The following is a 19,702-nucleotide window of genomic DNA, read 5'->3' on the forward strand; positions in this document are numbered from 1 at the left end:
TGACATAGTGGCATCGAGTGTACCCTCAGCAAGATACTAAGCTGGGTGGTGCAGTTGATATGCCATAGGGATGGGAGGCCATCCAGAGGAACCTGGACAGGCTGGAAAGGCCTCATGAGGTTCAACAAGACCAAGTGCAGGGTCCTCCACCTGGGCCAGAGCAACCAGCATTACCAATACAGGTAGGGAGTGGACATGCTAGAGATAGTCCATTGGAAAAAGACTTGAGGGTACTAGTAAATGAGAAGCTAGACATGAGCCACCAATGGGCAGCAGCAGCCCAGAAGGCAAATCAAATCCTGGGCTGCATCAAAAGAAGCATGGCCAGCAGATGGAGAGAGGTGATCCTGCTGCTCTACTCTGCCCTGGTGAGACCTCACCTGGAGTCCTGTGTCCAGCTCTGGAGCCCCCAGCACAGGAAGGATGTGGACTTGTTGGAACATGTCCAGCGGAGAGACACAAAAATTACCAGAGGGCTGGAGCAGCTCTCCTGTGAGGACAGGCTGAGGGAGTTGGGGCTGTTCAGCCTGGAGAAGAGGAGGCTCTGGGGAGACCTGATAACAACCTTCCAGTACCTGAGAGGGGCCTACAAGAAAGCAGGGGAGGGACTATTCACAAGGGTTTGTAGTGACAGGACAAGGAGTAATGGCTTTAAGCTAGAAAAGGGGAGATTTAGGTTAGACGTTAGGAAAAAGTTCTTCAATACGAGGGTGATAGACCACTGGAAACTCCCTGGTTGCCTAGGGAAGCCCCACCTCTGGAAACGTTCAAGGTCAGGCTTGATGAGGCTCTGAGTAGCTTGATCGAGTTGGAGATGTCCCTGCTTGTGGCGGGAGGATTGGACTAGATGAGCTTTGGAGGTCCCTTCCAACCCAAACATTCTATGGTTCTATAATTCATTTTTCCTTTTGGATCACTAAAGCTAAATATTTACTCTCAGAAAAACTACATTTTGCACCAAGGATAAATCATGTACTCACTGCCAGAAGTACGGCATTGAGGCCATTCCTCTCCTCCTCCTTCATCAGGTTCTGAACTAAGCTGGAGTTACACATTTCTCTTTACAATTTCCATTTGCTGGAAAAAAGTTATCTTAGAAATGCAGTAATCTCACTTGCCTTTTATTGTTGTGTTTATACATATATATTGATGGTTTCCAATCATACCCACAACTGAAGATCACATATGTGTCCTTGACTACCAGGGAAAAAAACACAGATAATTTCTCTACACAAAAAATAATTAACCAGCATTTAATCTCAGAAAACTCTCATTCAAAGAATGCCAAGATGAAGTCCCCCATTGTAACCTACATGCATGTGGCATGGCAAACTTAAAGGCAAGCTGAATCAGCACATGATTTCCAGAATGCAAGGAACAGTGGTCTTTTAAATGCTGAACAACTCTTGGTTAAAACATCACTCAAGATTAACTTCTGAAGATCCCTTCACCAAGAAGCCCAATATTGTTTTCTAAAGATTGTTGGCCAAGAAGCCCAGTGGCAGAAAATCCATCTCTCTCAGGTGGCATCACTGGGCAGAACATAGCAGAGAGGAGCTGGGCAGCCTAAATACCTCTCCAGGTACTACCAAATATCTGTCCTTCCCACTTCTCCTCTAGCACATCTTTTATCCACCGCAGACCAGTCTGGCCGCTTGGAGAACAGGCTTGGGAACACTTCTATCTTTTCTTCCCTGGTCCTTTGCAAGAACACTTTCTCCAGCAGAGCAAGGAAAGACTGATACCAAATGCCCAGTTCCTTCTGTCAGTCCCTTTCAATATCTTCTCTTCCAGCAACCACAGTCAGTGGCCACCACAGGACAACCCTCATAAGGTCATTTTTGTCATGTTGTTCCTGAATATATTCAGATACAGTGGTTGTAATTTCTTGATATCTGGGATAGGGTTGCTGGACATCCAAAGATTATTTTAAAGTCCAAAGAGACAAAAAAATAAGACTGCTTAGTTCTTATTTTAATGGAAGGCTCACTGGAGGTGTTTTCACTTTCATTTGTGACCTCTCCCACTAGAGGGTACTCTGCTATTATAAAAGACAGGGCTTTGCACTGAGGCTGCACGGTGACACAAGTTGTTAGAAGAGCCTTTGCAAATAAGCTGGAAGGACGTTTCTCATCACGCATCACATAATGATACTGAGAGCTGGAGGGGAAAGCTTTCCCGCTTGAGCCCTTAAAACCATAATTTTTTCAGAAATACTGATCTTGTTATAGTTCCATAGCTCTTGCTGCATCCACAACACAGATCCTCCTGCCTAATTACTTGTGAAATGTCAAAGGGTGTCCTGGGAAAGCTTGATCCTTGCTGATGCTCACATGCTCACCTGTGCTCACTCCAGGTGTTGCATCAGAGACACACAGGCTCTGACCCTGATCTGCTGGTGGCTGACACTTGGTTTCTCTCACTCGGGTCTCCCCAGTCACTGGCACCCCAGCACATGCACCCACAGGTCCATGGTCCTGGCTGAGATGCTGGCATCAGCCCCCCTATAAATATGCACACTGGCTAGGGAGTCCCTCACCCAGGAATGACTTAGAAATGGAGTTTAAAAAGAAAATAGGACAGAACATTGTGGCCAGCTGCTGGGCACAGCCGGACAGGCATACTGACCAACCTCCTGCATACCTGCACCCAGACCCTTTTATCCCCTTATCCCTCCATTTTCCCAGTATTTTTAAGCCCCAGATCCCCTTGATTCCTCCATTTTCATCTTTGGTTGATGTCCTAAGCATCCCATAATAAGTCCTCTGCAATCTTAAGATGCTCTTCTCTTGTATGTAATTATGTGTCCATACCTTTTAGGCAGTGACCCACCTCAGTCCAAAAAGTGTTCCACTGGTGACTCATCTGAATGGGTTTCACACCCAGACCCCAGAGCTGAAAATCTTCTGGGACATCCCTGGGAGGGGATGGGGTAAGGTGTTCCTTCCCCCAAGTCCTTACTTTGGTCATCTCACCTGCCCTTGGGCCCCTGTGCTCCTCTGGGCCTGTGGAAGTGCACTGTACTGGGCTGCTATCTCTCCTTCCTCTGCTGGGGAGCAGCAGGGGTGGGGTGGTATTTGGACTCTCCCACCTGCCTTTGCCTCTCTGATCTCCTTCATGGGCATGCAGCCAAGCTCCCTGATGAATAACCCAACGGATTCCCCCTCAAACACACTGTGGACATTGCTCTCCGCTTCCTCTGAAAACAAACGCCTGCAATTTTTTTTCTCTCTCAGGTTTCTCTTTTGACCTGGTAGCCTTCTACGACGTGAAGAGCCTGGTGTCTGCTCCTGAAAAAGACCCAGCACAGTCATGTGGTAACCATGATAAAGCTCTGCATTATCTGGCAGAGAGAAGGGAAGAAGAATCCTCCCATTAATAGCACTGTACTAGCAAGAGCTTGCATGGAAAACAGGGAAGCTGTGGGAAGTCAGAGGGAAGTGGCTAGTGCCGGTGACTCCCAGCTATGGTCAATTCCTGGTTTTGTCTGTGGATGCCACCAGCCCTCCAGAGCACCTTGATGCCAGCATGACCATCAGGGCAGGGCAGGGCAGGGCAGACGTTTTCTGGGGAGGCTACTGGTTAGTGCCTGAGCTTTGCAGCGCTTCCTCACCTTTGTCCAGAAGGGATGTCCCATCTGCCCTTTTTGGGCATTTTTGGTACCTCTTCCATGCCTTTCCACCTAACCCCTGACTAACTTTTCTCCTTCATGCTCTGGGCCTTCCCCAGCACTGACAGAGGTTAGATGGGGCATATATGATGTCACCTACCCAGTCCCATGCAGCAAAGACATGGCAGCAGGAGTGGACACCAGTTCTTAATGGAAGAGTTTTGTCACAATCCTGATAAGTGTTGCCAAGGCTTTTGAATAATCGAATAATTAATGGATGCATTAGGCATTTGCATTACCTCATTTTGATAATCATGCTGATCCTTCAGCATGTGTAGGCTTATGGCTTTCTCACTTGGGTTTACACCAAGACCTTTCTCCTTTGCAGGTGTTTTGGGTACACTATGTCTTTTCAGTCTGAAAAAAAACAACCATTAACTACTCACATACTGCTTAGAAACTACCTGGCATTTAGAGTGAATTTTGCTATTTTAAAGGTGCTTTTACCACTTGGATAAGTTTCCAGGGCAGGTATACTAAAACACTATCAGGGAACAGAAAGGTAAATTGCAAGATGAACACAGGCAAGCCGTATCATTTGCAAGAAAAAGGATGTTATTCTTACTTTTTGTTGATTAGTATCACAATGCAATGTATCAAGATTGTTAAGAATGCCACAGCTATTAAGACTGCCGTGATGATTATGCTCTTCTGAACACCTACAAGAAACCAAGGAGTTCACACAAAACAGAGGAATGTCAACATGTGTTTTGTGTCTGCTTCCAGAGACTGGGACTGAAGGGAAACATTTAATTGTTTGTGTTTGTTTATTCTTTGAAGAAGGGAAAGGAACAATGTAACAACGTAGTTCTTAAATAAATATCAATCATGTCTCACATTTCCCAAGTACTGGGGGAAACAAAACTTAGCATTTTTACTCCTGATCTGTTGGTGTTTCTCTCTCTGTATGAAGTTTTATCTTGCAGGAAGTCACCCATCCTTCTTGAGACATACCCTCCTGCAAGACCTTCCATGTGAGATGTTGTTCCCCAGCATTTGACAGCCAGAGGCCTGCTCTGCTGGTACTCTTCACCTGTAAATACTGCTGAAGAGCTGATCACATCTGCTCTAAATCAGTGATTATGTAGAAAAATAAACATGCATATATATATCTATACATATATACACACAAATGTACATATTTATTAGATAGATGCATATATGCACACACCCATTGCATAAAAGTACCACAGGGAGAAGTCTTCTGAATGATTTCAAGTTTTGGAATATTCATCTAGCATGAGGTCTGAACTCTCAGAAAAATGTCTAGTGAGGCCTACGTAAGTACAAGCTGCACTCACACAACTGCACATCCTTTCCTAAGCCCTTCCCACTGCATGCTGCACCTCTCCATACAAACACAACTTACCTTTTTCCAGGGAAACTACCTTTGTTTTCCTTCCTTGTGGGTGGTCAAGAAAGCAGGCCAAGACATGGAGGTGGTTGGCGGAGAAGGTAAGCCTGTTTGTCACCGTTACTGTTCCGTTTGCATTTTGGACGTGGTGTACGTCAGAGGACTCATCCAGATCGCTTTCATGCAGCCAGGTGATTTTGGGGGCAGGCTTTCCTGTTGCTGAGCAAACTGCAGTGGAGAGACCCTCGGTAGACAGGTGGGAATCATATTCCACTGTTAGGTCAGAAATTGCTGAGAGTGAAAAGAAAAGGTACTTTTTGTACTCTGTAGCAAATTTACAGCCAAAGCTGGATGGGTCACTGCTCTGTATGGGGATTCTTATCTGAAAGCATCTCCTGGTTTATTTACCTTCACCTCCTCAAAGGAAAGGTATGGCAATTCTGGAGACTATCCACCAAGGAGAAGCTGCTGCATGGAAAGTCCTCATGTGGTGGAGAGGATAATACCCTATGCACCTTCTGACTATATCAGACCTCTGCGAAGTACCAGAAAGTGAGAAAGTGTTAATGGAAAACTTACTTTGGATGTTGAGACATATGTCTTTGCTGAAAGAGCCATGGGGGAACACATTGAAAATGCATCTGTAACAGGACTCATCCTCAAATGTGAGGTTTTTGAGTGTGATAGCTGAAGCCTTCAGGCTTGCTGTAGTGAAATATACCTTCTTCTGAAATGACCCTATCAGTCTCAGCCCGTGGTTTGCACTGTAGGTGGCTATGTCTGGAAGGAAGACCCATTTCTCTTCTGCCAGGTGACTTGTAAAACATCCAGTGAGAGTGAGAAGTTGCAATAGAAATTTGCCTCTCCACCAAGGGCTGCTGCAATAACGCTAGCAGATCTCACAGCTTCCTTCGAACCTAGGATCGAAGCAAACCCCGAAATCGAAGCGATAGGAAAAGCAACTCACCCTGGGAAGACTATAGCGCCTTGAAGCATCTAGTCGCAGTGTTCCTATCTTGCAGAACATCAGAGCAAGGAACTCCACCATGAGCACGTGGCACACTGGGAGACCTCACTTTGGTCTCATGGGTGGCCATCGTGTCATTGGCCTATGCTGTACATTTCCCATGGTGAGGAGGAAGGCAGCATGAGAACAGAGGACAGCCTCCTTAGCGAGCACAGCAAACTCTAGTCCCAGGCTCATCTGCCTGTTTCTTCCCAGTGCGTTACTCTTAACTTGCCTTTGTCCCCAGGGGCTCAGAGGTGTCTTCTGTAGACCTGACACACAACAGCTACCCAGCAAAAGCAGCTCTGGCTCCTGAGAGTATCCACCCCCACTCTGCTCTTGCTGGCACCTGCACGGATGCAGGGGGAGGCAGATGAGCTCGGGTCACCCATGGCTGGGAGGCTGTAGATGCCTGTAAAAGGATGTCCCCCTGCCCCAGCCTCTCCCAAAAGCAACGTGTGCTGCCCAGACGCGTGCGTTGGAAATGCAGACTTGCTCCACCCCTCGTGCTGAGTAGCTTAGCAACACTTAGAAAAGAAAGGGAATATATGAGCTGAACATACAGCTTGAGTGCAAAGACAAACTTGCACGGTGTCCGCTCTGACACACATTTCCCAATTTTGCTGCTGACTAACCCCCACATCACTAGCTACTGATCCCATTAGCATTTTTCAGTCAGGATGACATCTGGGCCTCTCTGCTTGCCAAGAAAGGCTGGTGCTGCTCCGCAGTTAGCCTTGTGCAGGAACGGGCACCCCACTCACCCGTCATTGCCTCCTCCAGCTGGCAGCCCCCACAGAGCAGCAGCCCGCAGGTTCCAGCCCAGCAAAGCAGGGAGAAAAGAACCGTGGGACAGAGCAGTTTCGCGGGAGAGCTCGCCCCCTCCTTTCCCCACATCCCACGGAGGATGGCTGCCATGCCCAGGGAGAGGCTGAACATTTTCCGCCTTTTTCCAAAGCGCTGCTGGGAGGCCAATCAGCAGAGCTGTGGTGGCAGGGAGCAGCCAGCCGGGCGGCAGCTCTGCCCTGCTTTCTTCCTGCGAGCTTCTTCCCGAGGTCAAACGTTAGTCACACCTGACTGACTGCTGGTCGGCAGCGTGCCTTTGTCTCACGCCAACTGCACTGGCTGCTAGAGCTGGAAATAAAGAGCACACACCTCCCCCCCACCCCCCAGCAGCAAACTTGGTATTGCACCTTGTTAGCCCCAAGCTGCTGAGCTCCACTATGAATGCCATCAAAAGGACTTCCACCTTGCAAGATACTAATGGAGGATCTTTCTGGTAAGCACAGGTGGTGGCTGGTGGAGAAGGAAGAAGCAAGGGACGACAGGCCTCAACAACCCCTGCTCTCTTTATTTTTGGCAGAGAAAGAAGGGTGTTCAGGGAGGCACTGGCTGTGGATCACCACCTCTGCGACTTGGTAAGCACCACACCCGGCACCGTTCCCAGGCTCCTCAGGTAGGTCATTTTCCTCCCCCAGACATGGCACAGAGCACTCACAAGCAAGAACAGGAGATGATTCTCCACCAAGAGGGCACTGTGGAGACAGCTTCAGATGCCACTGTTTTGCCTCAACCCATGAGCAAACCAAAACCACAAACTGGTTTGTGGAAGGAGTCTCTGCAGAGGGGAGGCTTGGCTGAAGTCTCCCTGCCCAAAATGGGTTTGCATCTCATGTACTTCCAGAAAGGGAGGGCCAGGGGTGCAACAGTGCTCCTGGGCTCAGGGGCAAGGTCTTATGCCTAAGGGTTTCACTGTGAAACCACACAGCACAGCTCCTGACCACATGGTAGTCCAGTGGTGAGATCAAGCATTACATGAAGCTTCTGGTTGTAGTTACAGAAGGATGCCCACCATATTCTATAAAATTTCTCTGAGTTTTTCTGTAATAAAGGGAGAAGGCTATCTTACAGGAAAATATGAGAAACAAACACCACACACCTTCTGCCTCTGTTCATCTCTGCTATTTATGAATTTCAGTCTTCCCTCTGTCAGGAGAGGCATCATAAGGTTTTAGATTTCTGGCAGGTTTTCATGTGTTTACATTCCCACCCAGCCCACTGTAAACTAGTTCATAAAAAGGCAAGGTGGACTACAGAATGTCCCTGTTGGCACATTTGTTAGGGAAAGGGGCTCTATCCAGCCTCTCACCAGGACTTACAGCACCCGGTTGCACTGGAGGCAAAGGGCAGGGAAGTGAAACCAATATGCACCACTGTGTCAGAGCCTTTCCACAGGGTCCCTTAGGGATTTTAAGCCTCTTTCCCCTTCCCTGGCTCCTCTCTCTCCTGTGATGCTGCCTTTATCTCAGTCTCTTTTTTCCCAGACTTCTGCTCTTGGGAAGGGACTGCCTGACTCCAAGGGAGGAGCCAGGTGGGAGCATTTGGGACCCACCTCTCTGTGACTCAGGTCAAGCCCCCAGAGGTCTGCTGAGTGATGCTTCACAGCAAACTCTGGCAGGTAGTAGAGAAATCCATGGCAATTCACTTATGTCTCCTTTAGCAGGGTCAGAGTTGCCAACCAAATTCAGGTTCTTCTTCATTGACAAACAAACAAACAAATCAACAAAAACAAGCATCAGAGATTCTTGCAGAAGCAAACTGAGACAAGAAAGGGAAGGTAAAGACAAGAGAGGATGCAGCTAATGTTGCAGAGGTCACATGGGGACTTTCCTGGCTTGGGAAGGCCAAAGAGCAAGTGTGGGTGGTTGTGCTCAATGCACATGGGCAGTTGCATGAGGATATGAGTTCACTGCTCCAAGCAAACACCCAGCCCTAGCCAGAGCTAAGCAGCCACTACAAATGTCACTGCAATATGGACTTTGCTCCCAAGGTACTTTAGACAGAGCAGAGCTGATCTGCTTCTCTTTCATCGGTGTCCAAACCTGCTCGGAGATTGGAAGGCAGACCCAGGTGCATGCACCAGCAGAGATTCAACATCCAAGAACTAAATTAAAAAGATGACTTTCTGGGGCCCACTGTCTTTTTCAGGCTTCAGTTTTGCTATTTCCACTGGTGCCGAAGAGGAGAATTACTACTGCAGAGAAAAAGACTTAATGAGCAGTTTTATAGCACTGTATCTTCTGCCTCTTTCTGTTGGTTTGTGTTTCATGTTCTTAGTTCTGCCAGAGACCAAAGGGCACTCTGTTCCTCATCACTGCCTGCAGACAAAAGGGTGAGGAGGAAAGGAAATACTGTCTCACTCTGGCTGCAAGCCTAGACATGTGGGCGGTTGAGCTGAAAGGGGCAGGCAGACATCGGTCCAGCAAATGCCATGCAGACACCGTGAGAGTACATTATCACCAAAAAGGTTTGACACCCATTGTTTCCTGTTGGTAAGTTATGAGAACTTTATACTTTTGATCAAAAACCGACTGGGGAACGTGGTGTGCAATACCCAGTGCAGTCTTCCTCCCGAAGCATCAGCTCCACGCTGTGTCCAGCCTTCTCCTTCCCTGGATGCATGACCCATAGCCAGTCTTATATCGTACACCTGCTGGCACCAAGCAAGGGTTGTCAAACTAACCAATTTTCTCAAGCCAGTTAGTCTGTTAACACCCTGCAGAAGTGAGAGGCCACGTTGTCGTATAGGTTCCTGATAACATTATCATTGCAAAGCTAATCTTGTGAGAAGTGCTTCTCCTGGAAGCAGCTAAGTCCTACAAACTGGTTTTCTAACAAATTGCCAACCTGAAAGATTTCCTGGGGAAATTATTTCCCCATTTGGCTCCACTGAGATGCCCTTCTCCTGCCCTCTGGGAAGGAAGGAAAAAGCATGTTTGCTTTTGCACTGGTCCTTCCTCCTTAATTCCCACTTCCCATCTCAGCCCTGTGATAACCCAGGATGGAGAAGAGCAAGGGGTGCCCAGCAGAGAAGAGGTGATCCAAGTGAGAGGACAGCATCTTCAAAGGTGTGATGGAATAACATCAGGGGGAGGAAATTACCTCCAACAGATCAGGAGGGGCAAATTTCTTGGCTGGGTCAAGTAACAGCAAAAGACAAGCTTTCTGTTTTTTGAGGCAGAGATGTTGAACTGGTTGTTAGTACAACATCAGGTCTGGATCCCAAGGATCAGAAAAATAGCAAAGAAAGAAGAAATGTGCTAAGGGAATAAAGGAAGCTGTAGAGAATGAGGTAGAGGGACCCCAGACTTTCTTGCTTACATTTCAGGAAAAACATGTGTCCTACTAACAGTCTCTGGTGTTTCCTGGCAGCTTCTGGCTTCAGTTTTCCAAGCTAACCTCCAAATCCATGCTTACCAGTTCCACAGTAGAATGATACAGACACACACAACAGAGACTAGTGGAGCTAAAACTTCACAATGACCAGAAGTTCCTCCTAGTGGCCCAGAGTCTACTGGAGAGCCTGGGCTCTCCCCTGTTTGGGCTGGGATGTTACTACCTGTGACCCAGGATTCAGCTCCCTTCTTTTGCATCCAAGTCAGAAAGTTTCCACTCCAGATGATCCTGGAGGGAGCTGAACACTTTCTGCTGATTGTGCAAGCAAGGTCTTAGTTTCCCTCTGCAGCCTGAGCTAGACTCTGAAGAATGCTTTCTGATTGTCTTGATGTGGACAGAAATCTTCACAATAAAGTTTTTCAGAAGGAAATGTTGAAGTTATATACATAAATACTGAAGCATTTAGTAGAGAACTGTCACCTTGCTTCTGTTAATAAATCCTTTCTAGGAAGAAGACAGCCTATATTTAATACACTGAAAATTAAACTATACTGAAGTAGATATGCAAAAATTTTCAGAAAACTATACTAGGACGTCCTTTTTCTCTTCTCATGGTTTATAGGTTCTGGTATTTAGAGAAAAACCTGTAGCAAACAAAGATATTTCTTTTTACTCAGCTGATGAGCAGGTGAAAAAACACCACAATCTCACTTATGAAAATAGCTACATTCCTGTAGACAAAGAAGGCTCAAGGCAAATTGGTTTCTTTAAGCCTAAAACACAACTCTGGGTCTTTATGATGGGATACTGGACATTCTGTAATTTATTTGAAGGATAATGTAAAATAAAATACCGTGATTGAAAAGAAATCTCTAACATTTGGTCTAAATGCATAGGATTTTTTTTTCTTCAAGCTCTTCATTGCATCTTAGTCTTCTGCACACAATTTCAACCCCTCTTCTAGACAAGCCATCTATTCTTCCCTTTTCCTTGGGGTGGTTAAGGACTGCAGCTTCTGATCAGTTAGGGAAGTCAAAACTCTGTTTGTATCGTGTATGGGTCTTAGACTGAGGATCCCTTTAGGCTTCCCAGAAATTTTGGGTGTCTTTTTTTTTCAAAGCTGGGCAGACTACAACAGAGTCATCTGCAAACAACTTGGAGTCCAGTGCTCCTTTCATACACGGCCTTTTTATGTGCCAAGTTGAAAGCAATAGAGATGGGAGAAGGCCCTTTTGTGTGACTTCCAAAATGTGAGTAATTTCTGGTATAATAAGAGTAACAACAAAAACATACTTGATTTCTCTTCCTGGTTCAATAGGCTCATTTATGAAAGAGAAAAATGCATTCAATTAGCACATTTCTCTTATTTCAGCTGATTTGCCTGTCTCAGTGCTGGAAACTGAATGAAAAACAGTAGGTTATATTTTTTTCCATGTCTGAGTTCCTAAGAAAATTTACTGGTGTGATGTTTAATAGATGAATCATTCCCTCGGGTCAAAACCCAGAGAAATGATGAATGATGCTTTCTATCTTCTATCACTAAAACAAAGTTCCTCTTCACTGTGTGGATTTAGACCCATTCCTCTGTCAGCAGTGGTTTCAGTAAAAGACAGTTGTTCTTATTTCAGCTAGCAACTTGCAAAACATCTAAGAGCAGCGTTTCAGCTACATTTCAAAGTCATATCTTTAGCCAGAGCTGCTGGGGTGATTCTTTTACTCCTTACTGTTGGGTTTTTTTTTTTTTTTTTTTTGGTTTTGTTTTGGATTGCTTTTTGTTTTTAGAACTGGGAACCCAGTACCCGACAGAGAAAAATACCAGTGTGGTACATCACTGTAACAGCCTGGTATACCAAAACAGGAACCTGAACATTTTATACAGCCTGAGGAGCCTTTATTATATACCAATACATAGAAATATAAAATACACCGTTTAAAAGGACACTGTCTGAAAGTCCTATGTGGATTAAAACCTTAACCCAAGCTGTCTAATGTCAAGAACAAAGGATCACAGAGCTGAGAGGTACAGGCTAAATAGTTCCATTGGATTGGTAGAGAGACACACATTACCTGGAGGCAGTTTTAGCCAATTAAGAGGTAAGAAGAGGGTGTTATTAGCACTTGACCTTTCCCTCTGTTAGGAAATATGATGCCCTGAGTGAACACTGCTGTTGCCCTGGGCTGGACAAGTTGCACTGACAGGAGGTGGCTGAAGGCAAGGTTGCCTCAGTTGCCTTTTGCATGTTTTTTGTTTGCTTTGTTTTATTTGCTTTTGTTTTGTGGTGGCAATAGTAGCTCAGAACATGCCTGTAGACTAAAATTTGAAAATATGCTCTGCTTCCATTTAGTTACAAAGTTAACCTGCTTTATATCACTCATATTGGAGCAGCAAAATAGAGCAGTCCATTCAACTTCAATTTTTTTACCAGTTTTATTTTTACTTCTCAGGACTATTTAAAATTTGCAACATTGCACAGCCTAGGTAGTATTTATTTTAATAAATATTAAATGCCTGTATAAACAAATTTGAAATATAACCTCCAAAGAATTATTGCCAAATCATCAACAGACATAACCGGACAGATAATATAATCACAAAGAAACCTCAGAACAGCAGTTAGGATGTTATTCACCCAGAGTGAAAACTTCTGACACCCTCTGTCATGTGCATGCTTGTTCCCTGAGAGGTGGCTTGTATCTAATTAATAATTATTTTTTTTTTCCAGCTAACAGACGGTTAATTATAGAGAGTCTATATGCTTCCATCCATTTCATTGCTACATGAAGCCAAACTCCTCAACACTATATATATAGCATTTTATGGCACTACATTTTCATACCTGGATTTGTATAGCATGAAGGCAAACACATTTATTTTAAGTGTTCTGCCTTTGGATACTATCTGCTGTTTTCACTCTGATACTATGAAAGACATCCTTTCTTGTACAGCATTTTTCTTGGCAGCTACTACATCCTCCTCTTGCAGTTGGTCTCTAGTCCTGTCATGCTTGCAAGCAGAACCCTACAAAAGCTTTCACAATTCAACATTCAAATAAGGACTAAAAGAAATTATAACACAACACATAAACAGATAATTTCATCGGTATGTACCCTACTTTTCCTCACTCCAGGTGAGGGAAATAATTAGTAGATAATCTCTGCAACCTCCCTGGGTGTCTAAAACTTTCTCAACACCTTTATGCCTGTCTCTCTTTCCTTCGGAAATCCTTTTCATTACCTGTGTCCAGACTCTCTGTTTCTATGAGACTTTTTTTTTTTTTAAAATCCATTAGTTTAAACATTAATTGAAACCTTCTTTTAAAACTCAAAAAAAAAAACACTCTCCAAAAACCCCCTAGAGCACAAGCTTGGACCCTGCTGAGTGGTGAGGGCTGACATTGCACAACGTGTCCAGGAGGAGTGCGGGGTCTGAGTCCTGCCCACATCCCATACCCCACAAACCCCTGATCCAAGGAAAAACCCATTTCTCCCCTGGCCCCTTCCCTCACAAAAGAGAAGGAAATTAAGCTGCAAGTGCAGGAAAGCTTTGACAAAGTGCAACTTCCTCCTTTGACAACTATGGGGCTCAGAAGAAAAATTCCTGATCGTGACGGTTGCACCCAGTTCCCCTTTCCCTGCACTCACCAGCTGCACTATTACAAAGCATTAGGGAGCCTAAAAAAAAACATTTTATGAGAAGAACTGGGTGTATTCATTCTCAACTTGCTTTAATTTTGGCTTTTTGACTGCAACTCCACATGATTCATCTGGGATGCACATTTGAAATAAATGAGCGAGGAAAAACCAAATGACACGCACTTGCTCCAAGAGGCCAGGAGGAGAGGAAACGGCCTGCACTGGCTGTCTTCATGCTGCCCATGAGACCACACCATCCAGGTGGGCTCATTTCTCCTTCCCCAAGTCTACAAGAAAAGGTTTTGTAGATGTAGAGTGGAGTTCAGGGTGTTACAGGAGAACTGCTGAGATCTGAACTACAAGTAATGAATTTTGGCAATAGGTAACATTTATTGCCCTGCATTGGTGTATATCTGCTCACACACAACAGCCACCCCCTTGCTCCTTCCAGCCTCCTGTTCCCCACTACACTCACCTGCCACTACACCATGACATACACAAAATCCACCAGGCAGCCTCATGCCCCTCCAACTGCCCTTTTATTTCCATGCTTCATCATGTAGTCAGGTGGGACATCTGGAAACACAAGGCAGCTGTGATGGATCAGGGGAATTAAGAAGAGAGCTATGCAAACCACAGAAGTAGAAGGAAACATCTATGTTCTCTTCGCTTTTGCATTACTTTCTAGGAAAGGCTGGTAGAAGTCAAAGTTAGTAACTTCCTTGTGCCTGATGACTCCTGGCTTGAAGCCCGTTGTTCCTGGGACTTGGGTTATGTGTCCAGGCTAGCTGCAGTCTTGGCCTGGTCTCTCATGTCTTTTGGGGTACAGGTTCAACACCTGAAGCTCACAGCAGCATGCTAGGCTGCTCCACAGCTTTTCTGCACCCCAGCTCCTTGCAGAGGTCTCCTTTGGCCCATCAGCAACACCCCCAGGTCAGCACCCCTACAAAATGCTGCCCTGTTTCAGACAATTCCCCACCCAGTTTTGAGTTTGCAATGGTAAAATGTCAGAAAGGAATAAATATAACATTCAAAACCCCAGAAAATACAAAACATGAGTTTCATTATGCAGATCCATGCAGCCATCCTGAATCTCGAATAAATACTTTACAGATTCTTTCTACAAAATGGTAAATAAATAAATAAATATCTAAAAATTGTTGGGTTTTTTGTTGGTTGGTTGGTTGGTTTGTTTTGTATTTCTCCTGGAGTGAGTCACAGCAGATTTGCTTGGAAGCCCAAGGTGCAGCTGTAAGATGTTTCCTCTGACACGTGCAGGTCAGGCAGCTGCTCAGGTGTTCAGCGGTGCGCCAGGGCTGGGGGTCCCCATGGGAGCCGGCCTGCCTGCAGCTCCATACTGCCCACACCTCTTGGCCTTCGTACAGGCAGGAAGGACCTAACAGAAGAGAGGTTGTTGGGGTTTTTTCCTCTTCAAAATATATGGATGTTTTAAGTATGAGGGTAAGGAAACAGGGTATTTGTGTGTACTAAATGTGTCTTTGCATCTCTTTGTGTGAGAAGCAACTAAAGTTTTCCCCTCACAGCCCCCCAGCAGGCTCCAGCTTGGACCTAGAAGCATGATGCCTATGGAAGGCATGTATTGCATTTCCTCCCACTGTGTCTTTTTCACCAAAACAGCCATGAAAAGTCAGGGTGCATGCTCTAGGTGTATGCTGTGAGGAGGCTGAGGTGTCTTCAGCACAAAGCTGGGCTTTGATTTTTCTGAAATGATGCCACCTCGCTCGGTTTACCCCCACCTCGAGCTTCTGTCCTTCACTTCCTGCGTCAGGACAGCCTCTGTGGACAGTCAGCAGTGCCTCAGACCCTGTTGCAGTGCGTCATCCTGGGCTTTACTCACCGAGGCATGTGAATGTTGTGTAGTTGTCATTGCTGTTGGGCACCTGTAAGCCTGGCCAAGCACATTCAGGTTTCCTTCTCCAAGTGTGCTGCTAGCCAGCCATCTGGCTGGGGACTAATCCCTCTTTCCCTCTCCAACCCAGGTGCAGCCTGAACTGGGCAGCATGCAGCCAGCTCTGGTGTGGTCAGGCAGAGCCTGGTTCTAGTGTTGAGCCCCATGACTGGAGGGGATGAGCCCTGCAAAACCCTTGGGAAAGGCAAACCTACCCAGCACGACTGGGCTGGGTTTCTCTCTGGGTCACGTAGGTGCCTGAGGCAGCAGCGGAGGAGGTAGGTGAGGAGGAGGAAGGAAGCCAGGGGAGCCAGCACCCCCGCTGCTATGGCAATGCCCATGCCCAGTGTCACGCTGCTCTCTGGACCTGTGGAGAAACCAGCGGGTACTCAGTTTGTACATGCATTAAATAAAACATCCCCAGACCCATTTCAGACATCCCTTGGCCAGTCCCTGGTGTGAGACAGGGCGGAGGGGGACCCTGGAAGCACATGCCAGCACAACACAAGCAGTATTGCCCACAGACCTGTGCCCCTCCAAGCAACCCAAAGCCAGCATGTCTTGTTTGTGTGTCGGGCTATGTGACAGGTAAACCCTGTGAGTCCTTGGGAGCAGCAGGGAGGCTGAGGCACATCAAGGCATGTAGAGAACCCAGTGAGCAGTAAGGGATTGTATCCCATCACCCCAGGTGTCTGGATGCTGCCTGGCACCTCCTCCATCCCTCTGAAGCCCATCCCTGACTGCTTTTCCAGGTGCCCTCCATACTTGCCCCAACCCTCTGAAGAGTTTCCCTGATCTACCCTGGGAGGTATTTTGTGATCTCCTCCCCACTCCAGGGCAGGAGCAGGGTTACATACTGACCTTGCACCAGGCTGTCTGTGGGCAGGACCAAGGTCACATTTAGAGAGGGGTGTTGGATCACACAGGCGATGCGGTACTCCTGGAGGATTTTGGACAGGATGTGGGTGAAGTTGCTGATGACAGTCACAGTCTGGTTGCTGAGCTTGATGTGGAACTCCTTCGGTTTCTGTTGCAGGATGCTGGGAAGGTGCCAGGTGATCTTTGGAGGTGGTTTACCTGTTGCTGAGCAGCTCATCCACGCCACTTTCTCAGAGTCCTCAGCTTTGTCCGAACTGGGTATAAGCTTAGCCTCCACTTTGGGGTCTGAGATGGCTGTAAAACACAAGGTGACACAATCCATTACTTTCTGCTCACGCTTGAGCAAAGAGCATCTGTGTTTACTGTTATCTTGGAAGCCAGGCTTGATATCTAATCTTGCCTCCCACTCCCCAAAGCCCCAGCAGTGACAAATAAATATGAAATATGAACATAAGCAGTATGGAAATGAAGAGCTTGGCAAAAACATAGGACAAGAAGATAGAAGCATTCATGTTTCAATTCTGTTACGAAAAGCAACAGTCCAGCGTCACAACCGAGAGGAGACAATTACGGACAAATAAAAAGCAACAGACAATGAAACCATGAAACCACATCTCCTCCTCCCTCTGAAAGGGCTGAACAGCTTCAGTGAGTCAAAATTCTTGTTCTTTTCCCTTAAATTTACCTGCAGGATTAGCTTTCCTGCTGTTTGAGACATGTAGGCTTGCAGATCAAAGGACTAAATGCATCTACTTATGCAAGAGAGTGAATTTGGATGTGACTGCACCACAGGATTTCACCTGCAGAGGTTTTGTGCTGATACAACTTTCTTCCCTCTAGTGTCAGCTTTTGGGGCTGTCATGGTGTCCCTCCAATCTGTCACTGAAAATCTTTTCTTCTGCACTCCTTCTCACCCTAAAAGATTTGCAATGTTGTCACATTTATAGCTACTCATCAAGAATGATGAACTACAAGCATCATTCATGCTTACTCGTTCATGTGAAACCTCCTTGTTGATTCCTAGTTATGTGGACTGTATTTGCAAGGAAGGGAAGGAGTGCAGGAAGCTGTTCTTAACCTGAGTAGAACACCAGGGGAGATTTGAGTGCATAAAGACACCTCTATCCACTGTGAAAAATAACTTATTTATTCTTAGGCCATAAAATTCATACCACAGTTTAGGTCAGAAAGGACCGATGGAGGTTATCTAGTCCTAGCCCTTGCTCAAAGCCAGTCTAATTAGCTCAGCTTTCTCAGGCCAGGATCTATGAAGGCATGCAGTTCCATTTAGGTGTACAAACCACAGGCTTCTGTATGGCAGCCCACCAGTCTGCCAGTTCAGTGCACATGCTGATGGCATAGGGGTCCAAACCACACTATACTTCTAGGTGCCTGTTTCTGAGAATATTAATTTTTAAAGTATTTAAGTGAAGTGTCAAATTAGTTTTACTCAAGTCTGAGTTAATATGAATGCCTTCTGATTAAAAAAGTATCTATTACTACATTTAGTAGGACTCTGTGTGTATATTACGATTTACAGAACAAAAGTAACAATGGTCAGCACAATATTTATGGTGAAATTAATTTTTGTCCCAACATTAGCAAACATATCATTATCATTTAGTGATCCTACTTCTAAACAAAAAAAAATTTGTTTATTTAGTCAGGCAAATAAAAGAAATATTTGAGATGTAAGTGAAGATTTGGACATGAATGAGGTGTATCAGACACCAAATGATCCTGTGAAAGGTGGAAAAGGCTTGTGCCAGGTGCACATAATGGTGCCTATAGCTTCCTAGTACAATTCCAGATGCACCTCACAAGGCTCCAAGCATAATGGCCAGAGGATGGAAGCAAGACATTGTATACCATCAGTTTGGATTTTTTTTTTTTAAATGGGTAGACTTCATTTATTTACTATGCTTGTGCCTAACTAGAAAAAAAAAAAAAAAGAATGTAGGTATTTCTTATTTTTGCATCATCCATGACAGAAACTCAAGCCCCACAGATCTGATGAAACCCACTATTGTTGCAAGAATAAAGCAACAAGAAATGTATGTAGGGGGTTTTCAGCTGGAACTTCTCAAAATCTCCCATGTATGAAAAGACAAGTGTCATAAACAGTGTATGTTTTGATTAGTAAGTGACCTCTGAACTTCTTCTTTCACTCACGGGATGCATACAAATAACATAGCCACCCACAGCACTAACTTCAAATATTAGGTTACAACATCTAAAACCAGTAAAGGAAAGCTGTCACAGATGTTTCCAAAGGGGATGAAAAAAATTGCTCAGCATCTTAGCAGAAACACGTGCTCTTCTTCTGACTAAGCAATTCTCTCTTTTCTCACACTGGACCCCGAGAAATGATTGTCATGTGAAAAAAGTCTTATAGTGTTGAGCTTCCCCTTAGCAGGTGTCTGTAACACATGCCCAGGCAAAATCTGGAAGTGCTCAGTTTTGCAGTGAAGTCCTGCTACATCGTTTGCTAGCATGGGCCTACTGTTGATGCTTGATGCATACACTTAAAATAACTGCTTAATTTAACTAATTTATTTTAATCACATTAATTAGTTAATTAAATTAATTAAGTTTACTAATTAGTTTAAATCAGTGTTACAAAAAATGCTTAAAGTGACTGCAAATAATTGTTTCCAGTGGAAAAGTACCCACAAGAGATGTCATGGACAAGCACTTGCTTTAGTAGCTCTTGCAGAGCAGTAATGCAGACATTCCCAAATTGGAGCAGTGACAACGTTCCCAAGTATTTGAAAAAATTTGACTTTCTAGTGAAGTACGTCAGCTTTGATTATCTGTAATGACCTTCTGTAATTACAGAAACACAGAATCACAGAGTGCTAGCGTTTGGAAGGGACCTCTGGAGATTATCTCATCCAATCCCCCTGCCAAACCGGTTCACCTAAAGAAGGTTCCATAGGAATGTGTCCAGGCAGGTTTTGAAAGTGTCCAGAGGAAGAGCCTCCTCAGCCTCTCTGGACAACCTGTTCCAGTGCTCTGTCACCCTCACAGGAAAGAAGATTCCCCTTATTTCTGTGTTCTAGTTTGTGCCTGTTG

At 45.3% G+C, this 19,702-nt stretch overlaps 1 protein-coding gene across 1 annotated transcript; it reads right to left on the bottom strand.

Annotated features, from left to right (window-relative positions):
• Positions 1 to 3,091: 3,091 nt before the first annotated feature.
• LOC103779240 (OX-2 membrane glycoprotein-like) lies at positions 3,092 to 6,801 on the bottom strand (the record flags this gene model as incomplete). Its single annotated transcript, XM_008946863.1, is given in 7 exon segments — positions 3,092 to 3,290; positions 3,910 to 4,027; positions 4,236 to 4,329; positions 5,040 to 5,315; positions 5,604 to 5,804; positions 5,807 to 5,941; positions 6,795 to 6,801. Coding segments are annotated over 7 exon segments (1,030 nt in total), but the record flags the coding sequence as incomplete, so codon positions are not given.
• Positions 6,802 to 19,702: the final 12,901 nt, after the last annotated feature.

This window comes from Merops nubicus, unplaced genomic scaffold (assembly GCF_000691845.1).
Source record: "Merops nubicus isolate BGI_N331 unplaced genomic scaffold, ASM69184v1 scaffold12399, whole genome shotgun sequence".
Taxonomy (NCBI): domain Eukaryota; kingdom Metazoa; phylum Chordata; class Aves; order Coraciiformes; family Meropidae; genus Merops; species Merops nubicus.